Here is a 20,322-nt window from a genome sequence, read left to right as displayed (position 1 = left end):
TTTCCCCCTTCCACTCTCTCTAAAAAATCAACGGAAAAAATATCCTCTGGTGAGGATTAACAACAAAAAGTGCTGTGATGGAGGGAGGGGCCTCTCCGCCCAACCCCACCCAGCAGGGAGCACAGCAGGTTGAGGAGGAAGGTGGTGTGTGATTCTTCTGCTCTGACCCTTCCTCCTCTTAGATTAGCAGAGTGGTGGCCTCAAGAGCCTGGGGGAGGGGAGCAGAAGTCACCGGGATTAGAACTACTGTGGCAGCAGGAAACAGGGATGTCCGGTCCCCACCTCTCAGGGCAGCTCCTGGTGGGCAGGGGGGTAAAGTCTAGAGGAAGCCCAGATCTCAGGGGAGCTGCTTATTTGTAAATCACTTTGGGGGAAGGACAGAATAAGCCCATGTCAACAATAGTTTTGAAAAAACATGGCCAAAGGGGAAGGACCAAAGCCCTTGATTCAGCAGCATCTCTTGGTAGGTTGGACAGGGGACTCTTCAGCTCCTGGGGTAGAACTCACTTCTCTCTCCGGAGCTGAAGAAGAAGGCAGGACAATGCCTCTGGATGCTCTGTGGAGAAAGGGTAAAGGCCATTCAGAGGAATGCATAGTTACAGGAAGACATCATGGCACCTCTCCCATCCCCCAACCAACAGCTGACTGGGAGAAGCAAAAACAATCTTCAGGAGTCAGGAAGAACAATCCCCTACCCATTCCTGTAAAACCTGAGCCCCAGCCCAGCACCTGGCTCAGAATGGGCCTGCAGGACTCAGCTAAGAGCAGAAATAACTGACTGGGAGCCTGCCCTTCCACAAGGCGCTTCAGTGGGAAGGGGAACAGTGGGTCTGGGCTCATCTAGAAGTCTAGAAGCCTCAGCATTGCCCCAGCCAGACTAGGAGTGTCCCATCACCATGCTCCCTACCCACAACCCTACTCACCCTTGTATTTGAGGTGCTGCAAAATAGGGATGATGGTCTCTAGGGGTATGTTGTGGGCCAGGAAGAGCTGCCAGGCACAGTACTGCTCAAAGGTTTCCCAGTCTAGGCTTTGGACTGTGAGAGACAGTGAAGAGACATTTATTCTTTCTCTTTCTCTCCCTGCCTCCCTCTCTTCCCCTAACAACCAGCATCCCACTCCTAAGCCTACAGATACTTTTCCTTTCCACAAAAAGCATATTTCCAAAGCCTTCAGATAACTTCTGTAGCCCCAACAGCCCTGAGGCTGGAGGGCATCTTTCCATTTTACAGAGCAAGAAAGAGATTCAGAGAGATTTGACCCAAGACCACACATCAGGGTGGAGTGCCATTCTATCCCATTCTCAGCCCCAGAACCAGCTCTCCTGTTTCTATTATACACAGGGCTGCCACTCCCTCTTCTCCCAGGGTTCCTAAAGGGTCTGCTTACTTACTGAGTATGTTGAGGACTGAGTCTTTTCGAAACATGACCAGGTTCCCCATCATCACATGGCAGACCAGCTCCTGGAGCTAAGGAGGAAGAGGAGAAGGAAGAAGGCATAACCCATCGATTCTAAAAGAGGCCGGGAAGCTAGTATGGAAGGAGAACAAGGAGGGCTCATATGGGGGAAAATCAGAGGAAGTGAAAGCCTAGTTTTTAAAAGGACAGAGAGGAAATGGCATATGATGGATGCTAGTGACTCTGAAGGATAAAGGAGTCTGGGAAAGAAGCAATAGGCCTGAGTGGTAACCACAGGCCTATTTGGGGCAAAAATAGTTAAGTAAAACCACCTTTCACACCTTGAGGCAAGAAAATGGGCAATTTCTCTAACCTGGCCATAGTCAGGGCCTCTGGCGCATCCCAGCCTGTACCGAAGGAGGGAAGGGCCATGGGAGGCTGAGCTCTGGATTACAGGTGTGGGGGAAACCAAAGCAAAGGAAAGACTCTTGAGTATTAGGCTTCTTCCTCTATGGATGGGACAACCGAGTGGAGAGGAAGAACAGAAATGGGACCTCGTTCAGGCCTGAAAATGGACATAAGCAAAGCTATAGCTTCTTGGGGAGTATGCATGGTGGAAAGGTCAAACAGAAATGGTGTGACAATGTTCATCCTGGGTCAAGGGGGAGGCTGGTTGAAAGAAAAAACAATCCCCTCACTTTCCTTGTGGAACAGAAGTGCCCAAAGAATATAGAGAAGGGGAACCGCCCTGGGGGACTGCCAGCCCACCCTGCCTCTCTGGGGCTCTGCTTTCCTCCTAGCCCCATGGGGTAAAGTGCACACAGCGGCAGCCAAAAGCAGCTCGGATTCTCTGTCTGCAGGCCTGGTAAGAAGCAGAAGCCCCGATTTACAGTCCTGCCTCCCACACCTCTCGGGATGACAACTCGATGTTCACCTGTGCAGAGTCAATAACAGCCACAATCATGTTCAGCAGCTCCCCGCTCCGCAAGGTCTCATCTGGAAACTGGAGAGAAAAAAAGGGAAACTAGGGCAGGATTCCAGGACACACTCCTTGGCTTTCACCTCATAACCCATTCCCCTGCCTTACCACAGCTTAGGGGGTGGCTGGATTAACTAGACACAGGGTCCTAACAGAAATCCCTAAACAAAGACCCAACAGCTATGAAGCTGGGAACCTAACCACTGAGAACTGGATTGTGTTATGTGCGTGGTTGTGTGTGTGTGTGTGAGGAAAGGAATGGGAGCTAAGCAGAGACAAAGCGAGAGCCAAAAGGGATTGGACATGATGGTTTATTCTGTGTAGCAACAGAACACGTGTTTGCATTTCCGGCAGCAAAGAAATCCAATCTATTCTGACCCTTGGCCAAAGAAGAGAAGGTGTAGAGAGTAGGTGGATGTTCAGGGAGTATTTGGGGTGGGCAGGACCCCTACTGGAGAAACTAGTTCACCAGGGAAGGAGCAGAGAAGGAAAACTACCATCTGCTGGGCATCTGCACCCCTCCTCCCTCCAGTTTTGGCTGAAATCACAGTTCCTCCTGTCATGCGCACACCCTGTGCCATGATTTCCCAGTTCCTGTGAACTTTCACCAGAGGAGGAAGAGCTGATACCTCCTTGTATGTCCCAGTTCCTAGAGAAGACTGTGAGTGAGCTGGGGGAATGAAAGTTGTCTCCACCAGAGGCCCTGGTCTTTGGGAACAATTAGAAAGAATCCAAGAGTGATCCAGCAGCTGGCAAGAGGGCTGAGATCTGTGAATGTGAATCTGGATGGGGGACCCACCCTGGGTCCAGAGGATGGGGCCAAAGCTACAAAGCCAAATATATAGGCCCAGATCCCAACTCACACAACAAAGCACAGGTTAGAAACTTGGGAGCTTCTAGACATTTAAAAATCTTTAATAAAGAGGTTGAAGGTGGGGACAGCTGTGGTATGGGAAGAAATGGCTCATCAAGGCCAGTGGGGTGGGTAAAGGAGGGTCAGCATTGTGTGCAATGAGATGGGGCACACTGCTACCCCATCCCCATGGATAGGGGCAAGCACTGACCTCTGTGTAGATGGAGGGTGTGAGGTGGCACAGCAGTCGCACGTCGTCCTCCTGGCAGGCCTTCATGTCCATCATTAAGCAGGTGTGCAGATCACCCAGCTGGGTGGCCTGGGCAAATGACTCGTACAAGTTCATCTTCCCTGCGGCGGCTTTGCTGCAAGACCAGTTGAGCCTAAGCCAGCGCCCAACCTCAAACATCCCACAAGTAGGTTCCCATTAGAATCCTTTTGCTATCTCAGATGCCTGGGGCTAGTCTATTTCATGGCTCTCCCCTGCCTCCCCAAGAGCTTGATAGTTTATGGGAACTAGGAGACACTCTTCTTTCTCCCTATCCTTCCCCAGTGCTCTAGACAGGGCTCTGACTACAATTAGTAAGCTACTAAGTGATGAGAGTCAAGAACAGAAGAAAGAGGGCTCTGGTCAGGCTACAGAAACCTTTCTTTCCTGCTTTCTGGACTCTGAGCAATGAGGACAATAACACATGGAGACCCCTACCTCACAACACATACAAAACTTAACTCAAAACGGATTATAGGCCTAAATGTAAAAGCTAAAACTATATACTTCTTAGAAGAATAGATAAGCATAAATCTTCATGACACCAAAAGCACAAGTGACAAAAGAAAAAATAAACTGGACTCTTCAAAATTTAAAACTTTTGTGTTTCAAAGGATGCCATAAAGAAAGTGAAAAGATAACCCACAGAATGGGAGAAAATACATGCAAACCATATATTTGATAAGGAACTTGTATTCAGAATATGTAAAGAACTGTTAAAAATCAACAATAAAGAGGACAAATAACCTAATTAAAAAATAGGAACAAATTTGAACAGATATTTCTCCAAAGAAAATATGTAAATGCAAAAATAATTAATTAAAAAAAAAGAAAAGATGCAAATGCCCAATGAGCACATGAAAATATGCTCAACATCATTAGTCATCAGGGAAACAAATTAAAACCATAATGAAATACCACTTCACACTCATTAGGATCAAAAAGCCAAACAATAAGAAGTGTTGGGGAAGCATGTGGAAAACATAGAACTCACACACATTGCTGACGGAAATGTAAAATGGTTGCAGTCACTTTGGAAAATAGTTTGGCAGCTCCTCACAAATTTAAAACTAGCATTACTATTTAACCCAGCAATTCCATTCCTAGGTACATACCCAGGAAAACTAAAGCCGTATGTCCACCCACAAATTTGTACATGAATGTTCACAACAGCTCTATTCACAACAGACAAAGAAGTGGAAACAACTGCAACGTCCACCACTGAGTGAATGGCTAATACAAAATGTGGAGTATTACTCAGCCATAAAAAAGGAATAAAGTACGTTACGTGCTGCAGCGGGGATAAACCATAGAAACAGTAATGTTAAGTGAAAAAAAGCCAGGCACAAAAAAATCACACATTGTATAATTCCATTTATACGAAATATCCAGAATAAGTAAATCTACAGACAGAAAGCAATCAGTGGTTACTAGGGCTGGGAAAAGGGAGAATGGGAAAGCAACTGCCAAAGGGTACAGGCTTCTTTTTAGGGGGATAAAAATGCTATTAGATAGTAATAGTGGTACAACTTTGTGAATATGCTAAAACCCACTGAATTGTACTTTAAAGTTGTTATTTAGCCCAGCTGGTGTGGTTCAGTGGTTGAGCATTGACGTAGGATCCAGGAGATCGCGATTTGATTACTAGTCAGGGCACATGCCCAGATTGCAGGCTTGATCCCCAGTCGGGGGTGTGTGGGAGGCAGCCCATCAATGACTCTCTCATCATTGGTGTTTTTTCTCTCTCTTCTTTTCTCTCTCTAAAATCAATAAAGCTATATACTTTTTAAAAAAAGTTGTTATTTAATAAAAGAGAACACATGGAAGGCCCTGGTGATAACAGACAAGGGTGGGGGAATCAGCCTATGGCAGGAGAGAGGCTCTCTAGGATGCTTCCTGACCCCTTCTTTTTTTTTTAAATCCTCACAGGAGGATATTTTTCCCATTGCTTTTCAGAGTGGAAGGAAGAGGGAGAGAGAGAGAAACATCCATGTGAGAGAGACACATCGATTGGTTACTCCTGCATGTGCCCGTATGGGGGCCAAGCCTGCAATCGAGGTATGTGCCCTTGACCAGAATCGAAAGCAGGACCCTTTAGTCCACTGGTCGATGCTCTAACCACTGAACCAAACCAGCTAGGGCCTGACCCCTTCTTAAATGTGGGGACCATACCCACCTGGCCCTTAGGTAGTAGAGCAAGTGGTAGCCAATCTTGGGCTGCTTCTGATATAGCTCGGAGAGAAGGTCCAGAAGCAGAGAGAAACTGCTGTTGTCTTCCTGCATCTGGCATAGGTTCCTGGAGGTGGAAGATGGGAAGAAGGGAGCAGAGCTTACCTTGGGCAGACTCTCCTATGGAGCTTCTGGGGAGGCTTGGTCTGTTTGTGGTCACTGCATACCCCTTCCTTCCCGGAAAGGGGGGTCCCATCACCCCAGGACAGAAGCATGTGTGCTATGGGAAGGATGGAGGGCAGAGCAGTGTCTCCTACAGCTGGATGCTTACCTAAATATTAGGTACAGAGGCTTCCCCACAGATTCCTCCAGGGACCTATAAGAGGAAGGTGATATATGAGAGTTCATGTCAGTGGAGAGGGTGGACTACAAGTAGACGTTGTGGAGGACCAGCTTGAGGCAAGATGCCAGCCTGATGCTTTCCTAACTAAAGGTAAATGTCCTCCAGAGGCTTGGTCACAGAGAAAACAGGTTCACAACATGGGACTACATCTGGGTTGTCATCGTCATTGAAAGTGAGATTCCTGCCCTTCAGGGAAGATCCAGGGAAGGTCCGATCCCACCTGAAGCAGCAAGGGAAGGGCGCACAGGGCACATAACGCCTCAGTATGCTTGGCTTTCAGCAGGGAAAAATAAATCCTTGTTTAAATGACTTAGTACATACGAAAATAAAATCAGTTGAACAGATTATTTTTGTCAAGTCCCCAGCAAGGTGCCTCTTGGATTTGGGCTATAAGAGCACACTTCTGGCTGCTAAAGGCCCAGGGGGTCAGAAAGATGAGCCTTACTCCTCCGTGACCTCCTCGGGAAGCACCTCCCCTCGGAAGTGGGCCTTGAAGAGCTCCTGTAGGCAGGATGCAAGGACAGACAGCTGCTCTGAGTCAAAGTCTTCCTGGGTGGTGAGACAAGGGATAGGATATCACCATCAGACTCAAGCCTTACTGTCCCTACTACCCAGACTTATCAGCTTCCACATCCAGGATTAACCAGCCCCTCCCCGCAGAAGAGGGGACCCACTGGGCAAGGGGAAGGAGGCAGTCAGCTGCCAGGGGGGCTCGAAGCTGTGCAGGCTGGGCTGCTTCCTCCCTAAGGTGATGGGTTCCATCTTACCTCCAGGACCTGGTCCACAATTTCCTGCATGACCTCACACTGGGCTTCTGTATCACTGCAGTGCAGAAGTGATAGGGACATAAATGATAGCAGAGGGCAGGACAAACACCCACAACAGCAAGCTCACTCTCACGCACAGAGACAAAACAAAGGAGCTCTGTGTGAATCCGGGCTTGTGTGGGGAGGATTGGGGCAGAATTTGCTGCTCTCCAGGCAGAGGCCCTAAAGAAGCAAAATCCCCACAATCTTGCTTCAAAACTCATATGCTCAGAACATAAGGAATGAGAATATACAGAGTGAGAACCTGGGATGCTGGGGAATGAGACTGCCTCACTCTCAGTCCACCCCCCCCCCCCAATATAAACTGCAGAAGGCATCTCTCATGCAGCTTCAACTACCTCTCCATACACCTACTATGTCACCAGATACAGAGCCCGGGGCTGGATGTCTGGGGGCTGAGAAATGGGGTGCACCTACCTGCCCTTCTGTAGTTGGAGTACTTTGTCCCTTAGGGACTCATCCAGCTGGTCAAGGTAAGGGGTGATATCAACTGGCTCCTCCACAACTGTCTCCTTGATAGGGTGGAAGCGAAACTCTCTCTTCTTTCCTGAAGGGAGTGATTTGGGAAAGAAGCCACTTTGCCCAGACACCAGCAACAGAGACAGCCCCTCTAAACAACCTGTCCCTCCTCACACGTGCACTCAGCCCTGTGAGTGCCTGAAGCATTTCCCCGAATGTGTGCATGCCCTAGCCCTGAGGAGCAAACAAGGCCAGGGACCACTTCTTTTTTCCCCTCCAGATCCAGTGCCAAGTGCAGGGCTCCGCACCCTAGTCTCAGCCAGTACCCGTTAACAAAATTAACTCACAGAGGCAAAGGTGATAGAGAAACTGGGGAGAGGCTGCACCTATCAATGGGTCCTCCAGAGTTGACACACCCTGAACGACCCTTGCTTCTAGCCTCACCTTTGCTGTTGAGATCCTCCTCATCATCACTAAAGGCTGCTTCTGCATTGTCATAGCAACTCTCATCCTTGTCTGACATATGGTTGTCCATCTCCATGGAAACTGGCTCCTCAATTTTGACTTGGGAAAGAAAGATAAGGCATTTGATTACCTCCTATGTCCTCACACTTAGAAAAGAGGAGACTGAAGGGCAAGTGAGAGAATAAGGAGTTCGTGACCTAAATGGAATATGAACACTGGAAGGATAAAGGTCTTACCCTCCCAACCCTCTGAGACTTGCAGGGGGACTCTGCCAGGAATAAAGTAGCACAGGCCATGACTCCTCTGTGCTTAGCTCAGATCAGAGAGTAGACAAGACCAAGGTCAGTCCTAAGTACTCTTTAACTTAAAACCAAGTTGGGAAGTTTTGCTTGGCTTAACCCCTCCCCTCAAACAAAAAGTGTTTGTGTGTCTGGAATTGGGAGCAAGATTTGAGACCCAACATGACAACCTTTCTCCAAGGCCAGGGCCCTGGCTGGGAAAAGATGGATAAGATTAAAGTAAGGTAAACACATTCCATCATTCCATGAACTTATCTACCTACTGCAGACAGACAGGTTAATAAGAGGAAAAATAGGAGTTCAGAGAGGAAGAGAGATTAGCGCAAGTCAGATAAAATTAGATGAAAAGGCTCTGACTGGGTAATTTAGTCGGTTAGAGCAACGTCCTGATAGGTTGTGGGTTCAATTCCTAGTCAGAACACACACAAGAATCAACCAATGAATGCATACTTAAGTGGAACAACAAATCAATGCTTCTCTCTCTCTCCCTTCCTCTTTCTTTAAAGATCAATAAAAAAATTAGAAAATATTAGATGGAGAGGGAGAGCCTAGGAAGACAATGAAGATGAGTAAGAAGAGAAGTAGGGAAGGAAAAACAAATAGACAGTGTCAGAGAGGCAGAAAGCTGCACAGGTATACCTAAACAGGGGTTCTAGTCTGAAAGCCCTGAATGTCTCCGTTGCTCTTCTGAAGCAAAGGACAGAACTGGAGGGTTCCATACCTTCCACAGGTGGGCTGGGTGAACTGCAGAACTCAGGAAACTTCTCCCTCAGCATTGCCCGCAGCTCCTTATCCAATTTAGGGTTGTCAAACAGGGGAGCCAAATGCCTAACAGAAAACGTGAATGAAGATCAACATCAGAGCTCCTCACTTCTAACTCTACATGGAGGTCAAGGGGTAGGTCAAAGCCCAATCAGTATGACTGGGCTATCTAGTCAGATCCTTAGAAAGGGTCACCAGGGGACAAGGAAGGCATTTGAAGCCCTTTATACTATGATGGCAGGAGAAACATTCCTCTGAGTCAAAAGAACATATGCCTAGACTTCTGAGGTGGAGCCAGTACTTTTTATACCTCTCAAAGTAAAGGGTCAACAGTTGTATGGCAGTATCTGGATGTGCCTGACCTAGTGAGAAATGGGAAAACCCTTCCCTCTCCCCACAGACATAGAAAGTCCTTACGCCAACACCCGTTTCTCCACAATGTGGTTGAGGGAGGAAAAGACACCCTGCCGTACATGGCCCTCCAGTGGTGGATAGAAGTTGGGAATGATCTGGAAGGGAAGAAGCGGGGGAGAGAATGAGCATGGGATCTAAAAAGCTGCTTTAAAAAAATACTTGTATGAAACATTTCACGAATTTGCCTGTCATCCTTGCATAGGGGCCATGTTAATCTCTGCATCGTTCCAATTTTAGCCTTATGTGCTACTGAAGAGAGCACAAGCTGCTTTGGTTTTGGTCAAGGACCAAGAGAGAGTATGGTCCCAGAAAGGGCTAGAATGTTCCTGACTATTCCAGGTGCTAAAATGGGAAACTTACTGGACCTGGCTGCTCCTCAGGGAGACTAGAGTCTATGTTAAGTCACCATCCCTAAGGTTGAGAAACCTCACGGAGACATGGAAAGACCCAACTGGAGTCGACGATGGGGATAAAAGAAATATTTACTAACTTGGAGGATGAGACCTACGACCACTTCTGCTCCCAATCAAGGGGCACTGGGAAGACCTATTCACTGACAGAGAAGATTACAGGGAACTCACACTTAACTGCTCAGCCAGGCAAGAGGAGAAAAGAGGGTGGTGGCACTTACACGGCACATGAAGTCCAGGAGTGTGGCAGTGATGGCTGGGTGGGGCTTCATGGAGTGATGCATGACCAGAATGGCTGGCTCTGGAGAATGTGGAATTAAAGAGACCCCTATATTAGAGAGTCTGTTCCTAGCTCCATAAACCAAATGATCAATATATATGAATGGTTCCAGAGAGCTGTGTCTATCCCTGCCCCCTATTCCCACTGAGCAGATCCAAAAGCAGACAACCCCCCAAACAGCCGGTAGGCATCTCCCTCCTTGTCCCCAGTACTCAGGAGGAGGGAGATAACAGGAGAGGAGAAGTGGGATGTGGTACAGCCATTTCCTCTGCAGAGATCCCTCCACCCCCACCCTGAAATCTAAGCATCAGGCTGTAGGGAAAAGAGGGTGGAGTACTGCTTGGCCTCATCAAAGCAACTTTCCTTCTAGGTCAAGGGAGCACTGACGAGGAACAACGGAACTGCTCCCAGATAAGCTGCCTCCACACCACACTGCTGTGTGATTTATGACTGCTATCTCTGAGACCCGGGGGTTGGGGGAGGGGGGGTGGAGAGCGGCACTGCCTGGTCTCATTCACATACCTATGTTCATAATGCTATCCTTGTCTGGGCTAAAGAACAGCCAGTCGTAAAACAAAGCCAGCTTGGCATTAGAGGCAGCGACATTTGACTAGGAGAGAGAGGGGGAAAAAGAGGGCTAGTTTCATCAACCAGCTCCCTTTCCTTTAGAAGCCCAAGACAGATCCCAGAGCCCAAAATATTGCTCCATCTACAAAATTCATATCCTAGTGAGACAGAGTGGAACCCCCACAGAGGCGAGGGACACCCAAGTCTGTATACGTATGAGTCTCTTGTGGTCTCACCAACCCAGGGGCTGAGGCTCGGCCTGGGGTCTCACACATCCAGTAGAACACACCCTGTTCCCATAAGGGAAGACACCTGGGCCTGGGAGTCCCTGGTCACTCCTGAGCTGAGACAGCACTAGTCTGAGCCCTTGCTGGACTCTCCAGGCACATTCCTAAAGGAAAGACCCCTAGGAATAGCTTGCTATTATATCTGAATCAGCACATTCCAAGGAACCAGTCAGATGGGGGAGCGGGAGTCCTGTCAAAAGAGGTCAGAAGGCAACTAAATGGGAGGGAACATAGAGTTTCCCACCCTGAGCATAGGAGGGAAATGCTGGGAAGGAGGTGGTTCCATCGTAAATTCACTACTTTTAGAGAAGTATCCAAAGCTGATGCCAAAGGCATGGAAGTGAGGGTCTGAGGAGCACAAACTCTGGAAGAAGGGATGCCTAGAAACCCAGGCTTGGGGTCTGGCAGTAAAGGCATAGATAAACCTGTCCAACCCAAGCCCAGATGGGAAATAATGAGTGCAAGTAAATTTCTAGAGACTTGAAGGGAGGGCAGGTAAGGGCTGAGACATTCAAGAGGCAGACAGTGAAAGAGTCAGAGGTCGGGGACTGGGAGAATCAGGAAGATGGAAATATGGGGAACTCGAGGCAAAAGGGAACCTCAGCCTCCATGGTCCAGCCTCTCACCGTGCATGTTGTCAGCAGCCAACCAATGATGGCCCATCGGGGCAAGATATCTGAACTCAGCACTTCATTAGAAGGGTGGACAACCCCACAGATGTAGCGAATGAGGTCACAGCGCAGAGACTGACTGTCTGGAGTTGACAGGTACTGACGCTGGAACCAATCCTGGTATCGCTTTTGTTGACCAAACCGAACCTGGGGGAAGGATGTTAGAAAAGAAACTTGGAAGGGAAGGTGAGGTCTCTGGGTAGAGGAAAATGAGCACCATTCAACTCTAGGCTTGAGTCAGACCTCAATTTCTTCCCACAATTTATTCAGTAACTAGTACTGTCTCTCAAGTCTTCCCTCCTTGAGTTTAAATAAAATGCTGAAAGTCACATGCCAGTGGTGCATTAATTCTTGCCACTGACCTGATGTCACATTACCTGCAACTGCAGTCCACTTTTGGCTCCTTACTCCTATACTGGTTCCTGATTCTCCAGTCATAAGCATAATCTCTTATTTTCTTGAGCTACTTGTGAACAGCAAGCAATGTTCTTTGAGAACAAAAGCTGAGCCTGTTTACTGCTCAGCACTGCCTGAAAGCTTTCTGTTACTAAATGACTTAACATGATCATTATACAAGGTACATGCAACTTCCAAACCTTCTTACAGTTAAGTCCTTCCCCTAAACAGACTATGTGATTACAAATAACAACACTAATTAAGAAGAAAGACCTGGCTTTCCTCTTCTATTCCCCAAATTCAACCAAAACTGAGAGCAGAAGGATTAAACAAACAAACAAACAACAACAAAAAACACCAAAAAATATCTAGACCAACAATGTCCAAAAGAACTTTCTGCAATGACAGTGGCTACTGAATGCTTAAAATGTAGCTAGTGCAACTGAGGTACTGAATTTTTAATTTTACTTAGTTTTAACTTTAAATTAGAACACATGGCTACTGGCTACCACACGAGATAGCACAGATCAAGACAGTTCTCCTGGATGCCTTGGGAAACTGAAAGTTGGCTACAGCAGTTGTTCCCTAAGGTCAGACTGGCTGCAGAGGAGCTGTTGCCTGGAAATTCTGTTAGAAAGACAGATTCTTCAGATTCTCTGGGAGAACGGGATCCAGGAAGATGTATTTTTCAGATGCTCCTCAAACAATTCTGCCATAAGTCAGCCATGTTTGGAAATGAAAAGACCAGAGCTCTTTTTCTGAGAGTTCATGGTTCACCTAGAGGAACAGTGGGTTTTCCTGAATGAACATCCTCACTCTACCCTTTTAAAGCACATTTCACACCTGTCAATTACATTAATTGTTTACAATTATTAGTTTAATGACTGTTTTAGACAGACTGGAAGCTTCACAAGAGCTGGAATTGTCTCTCTCTCATTCAGCAATGTATCCCAGTTCTTAGTACCATGCCCAATGCCAGGCAGAACAGGGGCACCCACGTGACCAGCATACCACCAGTCAGTACTCAATGGTGACAGACTATTAGGCTGAAGGAGGAAGCCCAGCTAGTGCCTGCAGCTTCTTCTGCTGCAATAGGTGAGCTTACCCGGGAGGTCATGAAGAGGAGTTTAGTCTCCATGTCTGGGGTTAGACGACACGCTAGGAATTTTCGGGATGTCCTTGACTGAAGAAGCTGCAGGATACCTGAACCAAGTGTAGAAGGGAAGAGAAAAGAGAGAAACTTGAGGACTAGAAAGAAGGCAGGTGGGGAACCTGGGGCAGTGGTCTTGCTCATGGGGAAATTCTAAGACCAAGAGAAGTCAAAGGCATAGGTACAAGTGGGGGTTCTAACCAGCATCTGTATGTTCTGCTCCAATGAACCACCAGCCTCAGGACCCAGGTATAATCTCTTCTACTGGTCATCCAGAGCCCTCTACTAACATTATTCCAGTTGGAAACACGGGGGAAAGTTAGGGAGGAAAATATGGGAAACCCTAGCCTCTCTTCCTGCTCCTGATTGTCTCATCACTGGGTCCTGGGATCAATGTGGAGGTGTGGCATAAGCATGAGCCCTGGAGCGAGACAGACCTGAAGCCAAACTCTGCTTCTGACACTTAATCTCCTTGAACGTAATGTTCTTTACCTGTAAATATGGAAACTAAAATATCCATCTTCAAGACATACAGGGATGTCTTGAAGATGAAATGAGCTAATATAGGGTGTCCCCAAAAAAATGTATACACAGCTTAACAGCTGATAACTCACTTTATTTTCACTCCTTTTCGGGTTTAACTGATTTGAAATAATGGGTGAAGCCAGACTAAGCTTTGAACAAAGAAAATTTATCCTAAAGTGCCACTAGACTTTTTTTATGGGGATACATAAAAGATAAAATTTACAGTAAAAAAACAGCAAGTGTCAAGGAATTAAAGTCATACAAATACCGAATAAAATGATTCTTGATGTTTGCGATTCTAATTGCTTCGCATTATCAGAAATGCCTGGACCAGAACGATCATTAGTTTGAAAAATAGGCATTGACAAAAAAATTATTCATTTCTGTAGATTCTTTTAAATTTTAAAACTGAACTATATATTAATAAACACTGACTATAATCATTCAAAGTGTGTATACATTTTTTGGGATACTCTATATACATGTGCCCAGCACACAGTAAGCACTCAAAACAACTCAGTACATGTTCAATATAAGAGCTGTACAATATAAGGTAGAACCAGGATTTTCCTCTCTTCTTTCCTGACTTTCCAGGTCCTAACCTATTGCTTTCATGTTGTGGGTGTACACACACATACATGCACACATGCATGCATGTTCAAAGTGGGGTGGGGAGTAAAGCTGTACAGTTATAGTTCAGCCCATAAGTTGGAACCTGGGAAGGAGAAAGGGACATGAAAAGGACCTTGTAAGAGGAGGCACATAGAGCCTCTTTCCCTTCCCCAAAGAGGATTTTGACCAAGCTGGACCCTTGGAATTCAGAGACAAGATCACTCCTGGGAGGAGCCCTCTCTTACAGGACTCATTCCAGGGCCTCTGCTGACTCAGTCTCACGAGCTGACCTCTGACTCTCCTGATGGACTCAGTGAAGCTGGAAACCGGTCATCAGCTCACCTCCTGAGCCAAACAGCTGCTGGGAGAGGGGGAGGAGAAGCGTCCCAGTTCTCTGTCTCACTTTTTCTTAGGAGCAACGACAGCTGGAGCCTGCCGAATAGGGGCTGTCTGGGAACCACATGGATTGTTCTGTAGCTCTGCCATTCCCTTATCCAGCTGTACTTGGCAGAGCCTGCTTGGTCCCAAGCTTCCTATATCTAACTGCCACAGCCTCTCCTACACACTAAACTCTGCCGTCTTGATTCAAGCAGTACACATATACAGACCTCCCACCTATCAAACATAGCACGCCCCAGCCCTTACTTACCTGTGAACTGAGGACTCAAGGCCTGAGGGTTATGAATAATATCTTTCCAAAGCAGTTCAAATTCTGGTATCCTGGCAACATTCTGAAGTAGTCTTACGAGGTCCCGGCCAATCATCAAACATTCCATGAACTTGATGGGGGTGAGGGGTTACAGACACGAAAGAGAATAAAAACATGGACTGTTTACCTGCTGCAAGGAAGACAAAGGAACAACGTGTTCTAGGGAGGGAAGGAAAGGGCTGAAGGGATTATATGATTTCTTCAGGAACCACACGACCGGCTCCTAGCTGTTCAAGGGAAGACAGTTGGAAGTTGGGGACTGATATCAAGGATGAGAGGTTACTGCAAACTGCTGAAGCCCTTTTGGCTTTCACATTACTCTCTCACCTTCTCCCAGAATTGTTTCAATCCGGGTCAAGAGAGACTAAGATTCTAAAATGATAGGATTGGCAAACTGAGTCCCATACACTTTACCCCAAAACTCACTCAGTCCCACAGAACATTCTGTGGTAATGGAAATGACCTATATCTGTGCTGTCCAAAAGGATACCCTTTAGCCACATGTGGCTAATGAGCACTTGAAAAACGTGGCTAATTCAACTAAGAAACTGAATTTTAAAATTTTATCTAATTTAAATTTAAATTGCCACACGTGGCTAGAAGCTACTACATTCGAGAGCATAGCCCTAGAATCAGTCACTCTTGGGAGATCTGATAGTGGACAATTCACAATCCCATCTGACCAGGCAATTACCCAGCTAGGTAGGTGTGGGGGTAACAGTAAGCATACAAGAATAGATTGTGTCTGTGGTATGCAAGTGTCCACAAAGCTAACCAGGAAAACCCCTAGGATGCCAGAGTAACAGGCAGCATTTCTATGATCTAGGGCCACCCCACACTAACCCCTACCCTCTTATCCTCATCTGTCTTAGAACGATGAGTCCTGTCCTGGGTTCACTTCCCTATACTGTAGTGTCCTCACCCGTTCCCGAAGCAGTGAGATGCAGAAGTCCACCTCCTTCTGCCGCAGGGCCTGAAGCTGGGCGGTCCCGTGGTGGTCGACAATCAGGCGGAGGTATGTGTAAACGGCCATGGCAATGAGGATGCTGCTCTTCAATACCCACTCCCTGCAGGGAGGGAAGACAATGGCATCTGCACGCTGTCTGCACCTGTCCACCCTCCCAATTCACCCCATACTTGGCTCCAGGACCTTAGATATGTTTGATGATTAGCACTGGAAGTAGGTTCTTAGGTTCTTTGCGCTCATGCTGTCATTATCTAGGACTATCAATTGGCAAAGGTGGGGACAACTTCCTACTACTCTACCAGGTGTCCAATAAAGATAAACACTGATGAAAGCAATTTCTCTTTACTATATAACTACCTAGCTCCCAATAAAATAATTTTGTTTGTTGACTCACTCCTTCAAACATTTACTGAGTACCTCTCATGTGCCAAACACGTGTGAGGTACTAGGGACAGAAATAAGCCATAGCTTCTACCTAATTCAGATATGAGGAAAATAATTTGTAAGTGTCCCTAAATTAGCAGTTCTTCAAATGCAGTCCAAGCACCCTGGAGGTTTCAAAACACCGTCTGAGCCCTTCTATCATCCTCCATTAGCAGCCCGCCATGCCACAAACCCTTCCCTGGCTCTCTCTCTCTCTCGCCACTGAGTCCATTTCCAAATGATGAGTCTCACCTGCCCTAAATCACAATCTGAAAAGAACTTGATTTTGGATGGCAAAGCCCATTTTCCTAGGAGTTTTAGAATTTCTCTGGAGAAAAGGGGGTAATGAAAGAATTGTGTTCCCTACTGCTTTAAAAAGGGTAGAAAGGCGTAATGGGGAAATTCTAAAAACTCCAATGCTGTCTCAGAGTGCAAAATTGGGGAGCTGTTTTCCCCAAGCAACTAGTTTGTAACAGCTTTGGCACCCCTGCTGGAAGGAGGGAACCAGAGGAAGACAGGGAGTTTAATTAATCCAACCAGGCAACATCCTGATTCCGGAAAAGTGCTCCAGCCACCTAATTAAGAGACTCTGGCCTTTTCCTCGCACAGAATGAAAGCAGCAGCCAAGGACACCGGGGAGGGTCCCCCTCCCTGTCTGCTACCTTTTAATTCCACAGCCCTAGAAACACTTGGGAGGGAGGGAGAGGAACGGTGTGGAAGAGGATAGTGTTAAACTTCTAGGGACTTGCACCAGAGGATGTGAGTGTTCTAGAGGACAAAAAAGGTAGGAGAGTTATCTAACACTTGTATACTGAGACTGCACTCTAACTGCCCAAATGAGGGAGATTCAGCTTTAAGGTATGGGAACAGGAGGTATCTGGCATCAGGAACAAAATGAAAAAAATCACTTTTTAGGGAGACTGCTAACAGACATGATGAATGTATCTGAATGCTGGGATGGAGTAACGAAGACAAAGAGAAAAGGGAGTCCCTCTGACAAGGACACAGACACTCTGCACAGACACCTAAGAGAAGCAGAGGCCTGATAAGAAATCACTAGGATCTCATGTGCTTTGCTATGGTACCAATGATGATGGAGGAAGTGACTCCAGCCGCAGCTGCTGGTGCACCTCCATGCCCAGGGCACTAGGTGGCACTGCACAGCAGACCTGGCACAGCTCTCAGCTTGGGCAGAGCACAGAATACAGCCTTCTCTTCCAGAACTATGAATAAGGGAGGAGGCTTATTATTCTAAACGTAGAAAATATGGATACTACTAGCCCTCTCAATTATTTGACTACTATGGTGCCCTCACCTAGAAACAGACTCTGAAATCAATCAATAGGAAGACCAAGGCCACAGGACTAAGAGGAAGGCCTCACCCCCAAAAAATTTCAGCTGAGGAACAGCCTCATAAAATTTCTGGTCCTTTACTTTGAGGGGAAGGGAAAGAATAAGCAAGAAAACCCAATATGCGCCCCTTATGCCCTATCACCGGAGCTGCCAAGCCCTACACGCAAACTCTAGAGGGTCTCGATTACCTCCTCACTCGTGCTACTTCAACAAAAGAGTATGGAATGGATGGAAAGTTTTGAAAGGGAGAAAAGGGGTACCTGCCAGGCCTGGGTACTTGGCTGGCCTGATTTTGCTGAGCTCATTCTCCCCCGCTCCCCACAAAGATAAACATTCCAAGGAGGTCTGGGTCAAAAATAAACCCTTATCAGATGAAACTAGTTTTTCCTGGGCTCTGAGATATTTCAGCAAAGACCTTCTTTCCCACTCCTTCATCCCTTTGACCATATCGTGGTATTAATTCCTTCACTTGCCACCAATATAATTGCCTCTCCCTTCCCTGCCTTAGTCTCTCTAATCTTAGGTGTTTGGGGCCACCTAACAGTCTTCGTATAATCCTTTCGCCCCCATTTTCCACATTAGCACCAACAAGGCCATCTTTGGCTCTCTCTCCACTCTTCATGGTAGTCTCTACCTCTGCTCTGTCAGGATATCCAGGACACTTTCTGCCAACCAGATATTTTTTGCCGTAACATCCCCACCTAAACAAAGGGGAAGAAAAACAGAGAATCAGAATGGCTTTAATTAGCTACTCGGATATACAATACATTTCTTCACCCATCCCACCGGTCCATCCCTAACTGTTATACCATCACTGATGTTCTGAGAACCGGAAAATTGCCTTTTGTTTTGTCAAGTTTTAATGTTCCCCCCTTTGCCTCCAGAGAGAAGGGGAGGGAAGGTTCTGGATTTTTCCAGAAACTAGAGCTGCAACTTTTCCATAGACTGGGGTTTGGAGTGGGAATACTTTGGCTCTTGAAAGGGAATGTCTGGGAAGGAGACATGAAAAGCCCATGGTTGGAAAGGATGACATCTCAGATAGGGTCTGAGAGGTGCGGGTGGCTGGTAACAGTGGCAGTCCAGAATCTGTATGTCCCAAATCCTGTGTCAGGCTCATGACAGGCTGAGGGTTTATTGTTTCCAGGTATCACAGTCTTCAGGGCTTGCTAAGGAACATCTTGGGGTAGAATTAACATGCAGTAATGCCAGACCAAAGTCTAAGGATGAGAAGTAGGGACTGGGAGTGCCAAATGGGGAAGAAAATGCAGGGAGAGTGGATAAAAATATCCAGCACAACACTATGTCTTGCCCCAGGTCCTAACTTAATTCAATGTTCACATAGTCAAACGTCACATAAATTAAGGTTTACATACATCAGAACAGGAGCATGAGTGTTATATAAAATCCTAAAGAAGAAACAAAAGAACCAATGGGGAGTGGTGAAAGAGTGGCAGGGTCATTTTTAAACAAACACATGCCATCTTGGGAGAAGAGGTAGCACAGGCAGGCCTCTTGGATATTCAGTGGCTTACAGATGTCACCAATGCCAAGAAGATAATAAAACCTAAATGTCAGGGTCTGTTCTGTGACACAGTTCCTCCCTCAAACTGGCCCTAATCAGATATCATAATTATTAGGGAGCAAGTACTCAGAACATGGGGGTGGAGCCAAGGAAGATGTCTGTGTTTCTGAAAGCATAATATGATGGGAACAAATTATTGGCCCTCACTTCTCTCCCCATTCCTTCCAGATCTTTCCAATACACCATGAAACCCCAGTATGCATTTCACTGATTATTGATGAGATTGAGCAACTTATCATGTTTATTGACTATAGGCTTGACTGGCTAAAAACAGGCCAACTATTCTATGTCAGGCCCTGAGTTTGGCAGGAAGAAAAATGAGGCAAGACTTATTGCTTCAAAAGGCTCCCCGTGATTTTTCAATGTCTTCTTCAATGTATGTGGCCAGAAGATGCTTAAATCAGGAGAGTCTAAATGACCCAGGAATCGAGTCCCTCGGGCACTCAATCATTCTCCATTGCCTGGATTTAGTCTCTGGGCTCCTCTCCTTTCTTCTTTATCCTCTTGCCATCAAACTCACCAGCAATCTGCTTCATGAATGTCATGCATACACCATCAGCTCCCAGAACCCCACTCTTCACTAGTTCCCGTACCAACCACACCAACTAAAGGAGAGAGGAGAAAACAGATGAAGAGAAGGGCCTATGAATTTGAGAAATGGGATAATCCAATAACATTACAACTTAGATGTGCAAAGGTGGGGGTATGTTACCCCCAATTCCTCCTCTGTTATGTCTTTGAGCTAGATCTCTCTTTTCTTCCTGGCTTACCTGAGTACGGCAGGTGTCTTGCAACTTCAAGTACTTCTCCATAAGTATCTGGTTGATTTTATTCAAGACAATATTCATGCCATCACGACTCACCAGAGCCAAGTCCCGGTAACACTGAGAAGAGAGGTTTGTGAGCAGTTAGCAAGCTGAGGATCTGCTCCTGACCCCACCCACAGGGGGGCCCCTGGCCAGTTCAACTTAAACAACACGAATACGAGTAGCAAAGAAAGAACTTCCACTCTGGATGCGAACCTATCCCTTGCTCTATCACATGGGGGAAGGGGGACAACACAGACTGAGCTATTCTCTAATAATGTAGAAAAG

At 46.6% G+C, this 20,322-nt stretch overlaps 1 protein-coding gene and 1 non-coding gene across 4 annotated transcripts in view; both read right to left on the bottom strand.

Annotated features, from left to right (window-relative positions):
• INTS3 (integrator complex subunit 3) overlaps positions 1-20,322 on the bottom strand; it is a 37,217-nt gene that overhangs the window by 2,881 nt on the left and 14,014 nt on the right. For 2 of the 3 annotated variants that reach the window (XM_016221531.2, XM_016221533.2), the window contains exons 4-25: positions 19,999-20,112; positions 19,749-19,833; positions 18,281-18,347; positions 15,826-15,970; positions 14,844-14,973; positions 13,013-13,110; positions 11,467-11,658; positions 10,509-10,596; positions 9,928-10,007; positions 9,300-9,391; positions 8,842-8,948; positions 7,801-7,920; positions 7,315-7,444; positions 6,838-6,892; positions 6,516-6,619; positions 5,999-6,043; positions 5,675-5,794; positions 3,442-3,595; positions 2,333-2,401; positions 1,394-1,469; positions 924-1,037; positions 508-556 (exon numbers count right to left, since the gene is read on the bottom strand). In XM_016221531.2, coding sequence (XP_016077017.1) covers positions 508-556; positions 924-1,037; positions 1,394-1,469; positions 2,333-2,401; positions 3,442-3,595; positions 5,675-5,794; positions 5,999-6,043; positions 6,516-6,619; positions 6,838-6,892; positions 7,315-7,444; positions 7,801-7,920; positions 8,842-8,948; positions 9,300-9,391; positions 9,928-10,007; positions 10,509-10,596; positions 11,467-11,658; positions 13,013-13,110; positions 14,844-14,973; positions 15,826-15,970; positions 18,281-18,347; positions 19,749-19,833; positions 19,999-20,112 — 2,234 coding nt within the window. Of the gene's footprint in view, positions 1-507; positions 557-923; positions 1,038-1,393; positions 1,470-2,332; positions 2,402-3,441; positions 3,596-5,674; positions 5,795-5,998; positions 6,044-6,515; positions 6,620-6,837; positions 6,893-7,314; positions 7,445-7,800; positions 7,921-8,841; positions 8,949-9,299; positions 9,392-9,927; positions 10,008-10,508; positions 10,597-11,466; positions 11,659-13,012; positions 13,111-14,843; positions 14,974-15,825; positions 15,971-18,280; positions 18,348-19,748; positions 19,834-19,998; positions 20,113-20,322 lie in introns of those variants that run through there. The other variant, XM_016221534.2, reaches the window with a different exon arrangement.
• Positions 9,454-9,558, bottom strand: LOC148090887 (U6 spliceosomal RNA). The gene has a single exon (XR_015716160.1). It is a non-coding gene; the product is annotated as a U6 spliceosomal RNA (small nuclear RNA).

This window comes from Miniopterus natalensis, chromosome 19 (genome assembly GCF_054644295.1).
Source record: "Miniopterus natalensis isolate mMinNat1 chromosome 19, mMinNat1.hap1, whole genome shotgun sequence".
NCBI lineage: Eukaryota > Metazoa > Chordata > Mammalia > Chiroptera > Miniopteridae > Miniopterus > Miniopterus natalensis.
The sequence above is the reverse complement of the archived record's forward strand: the minus strand, read 5'-3'. Positions and strand labels throughout refer to the sequence as shown.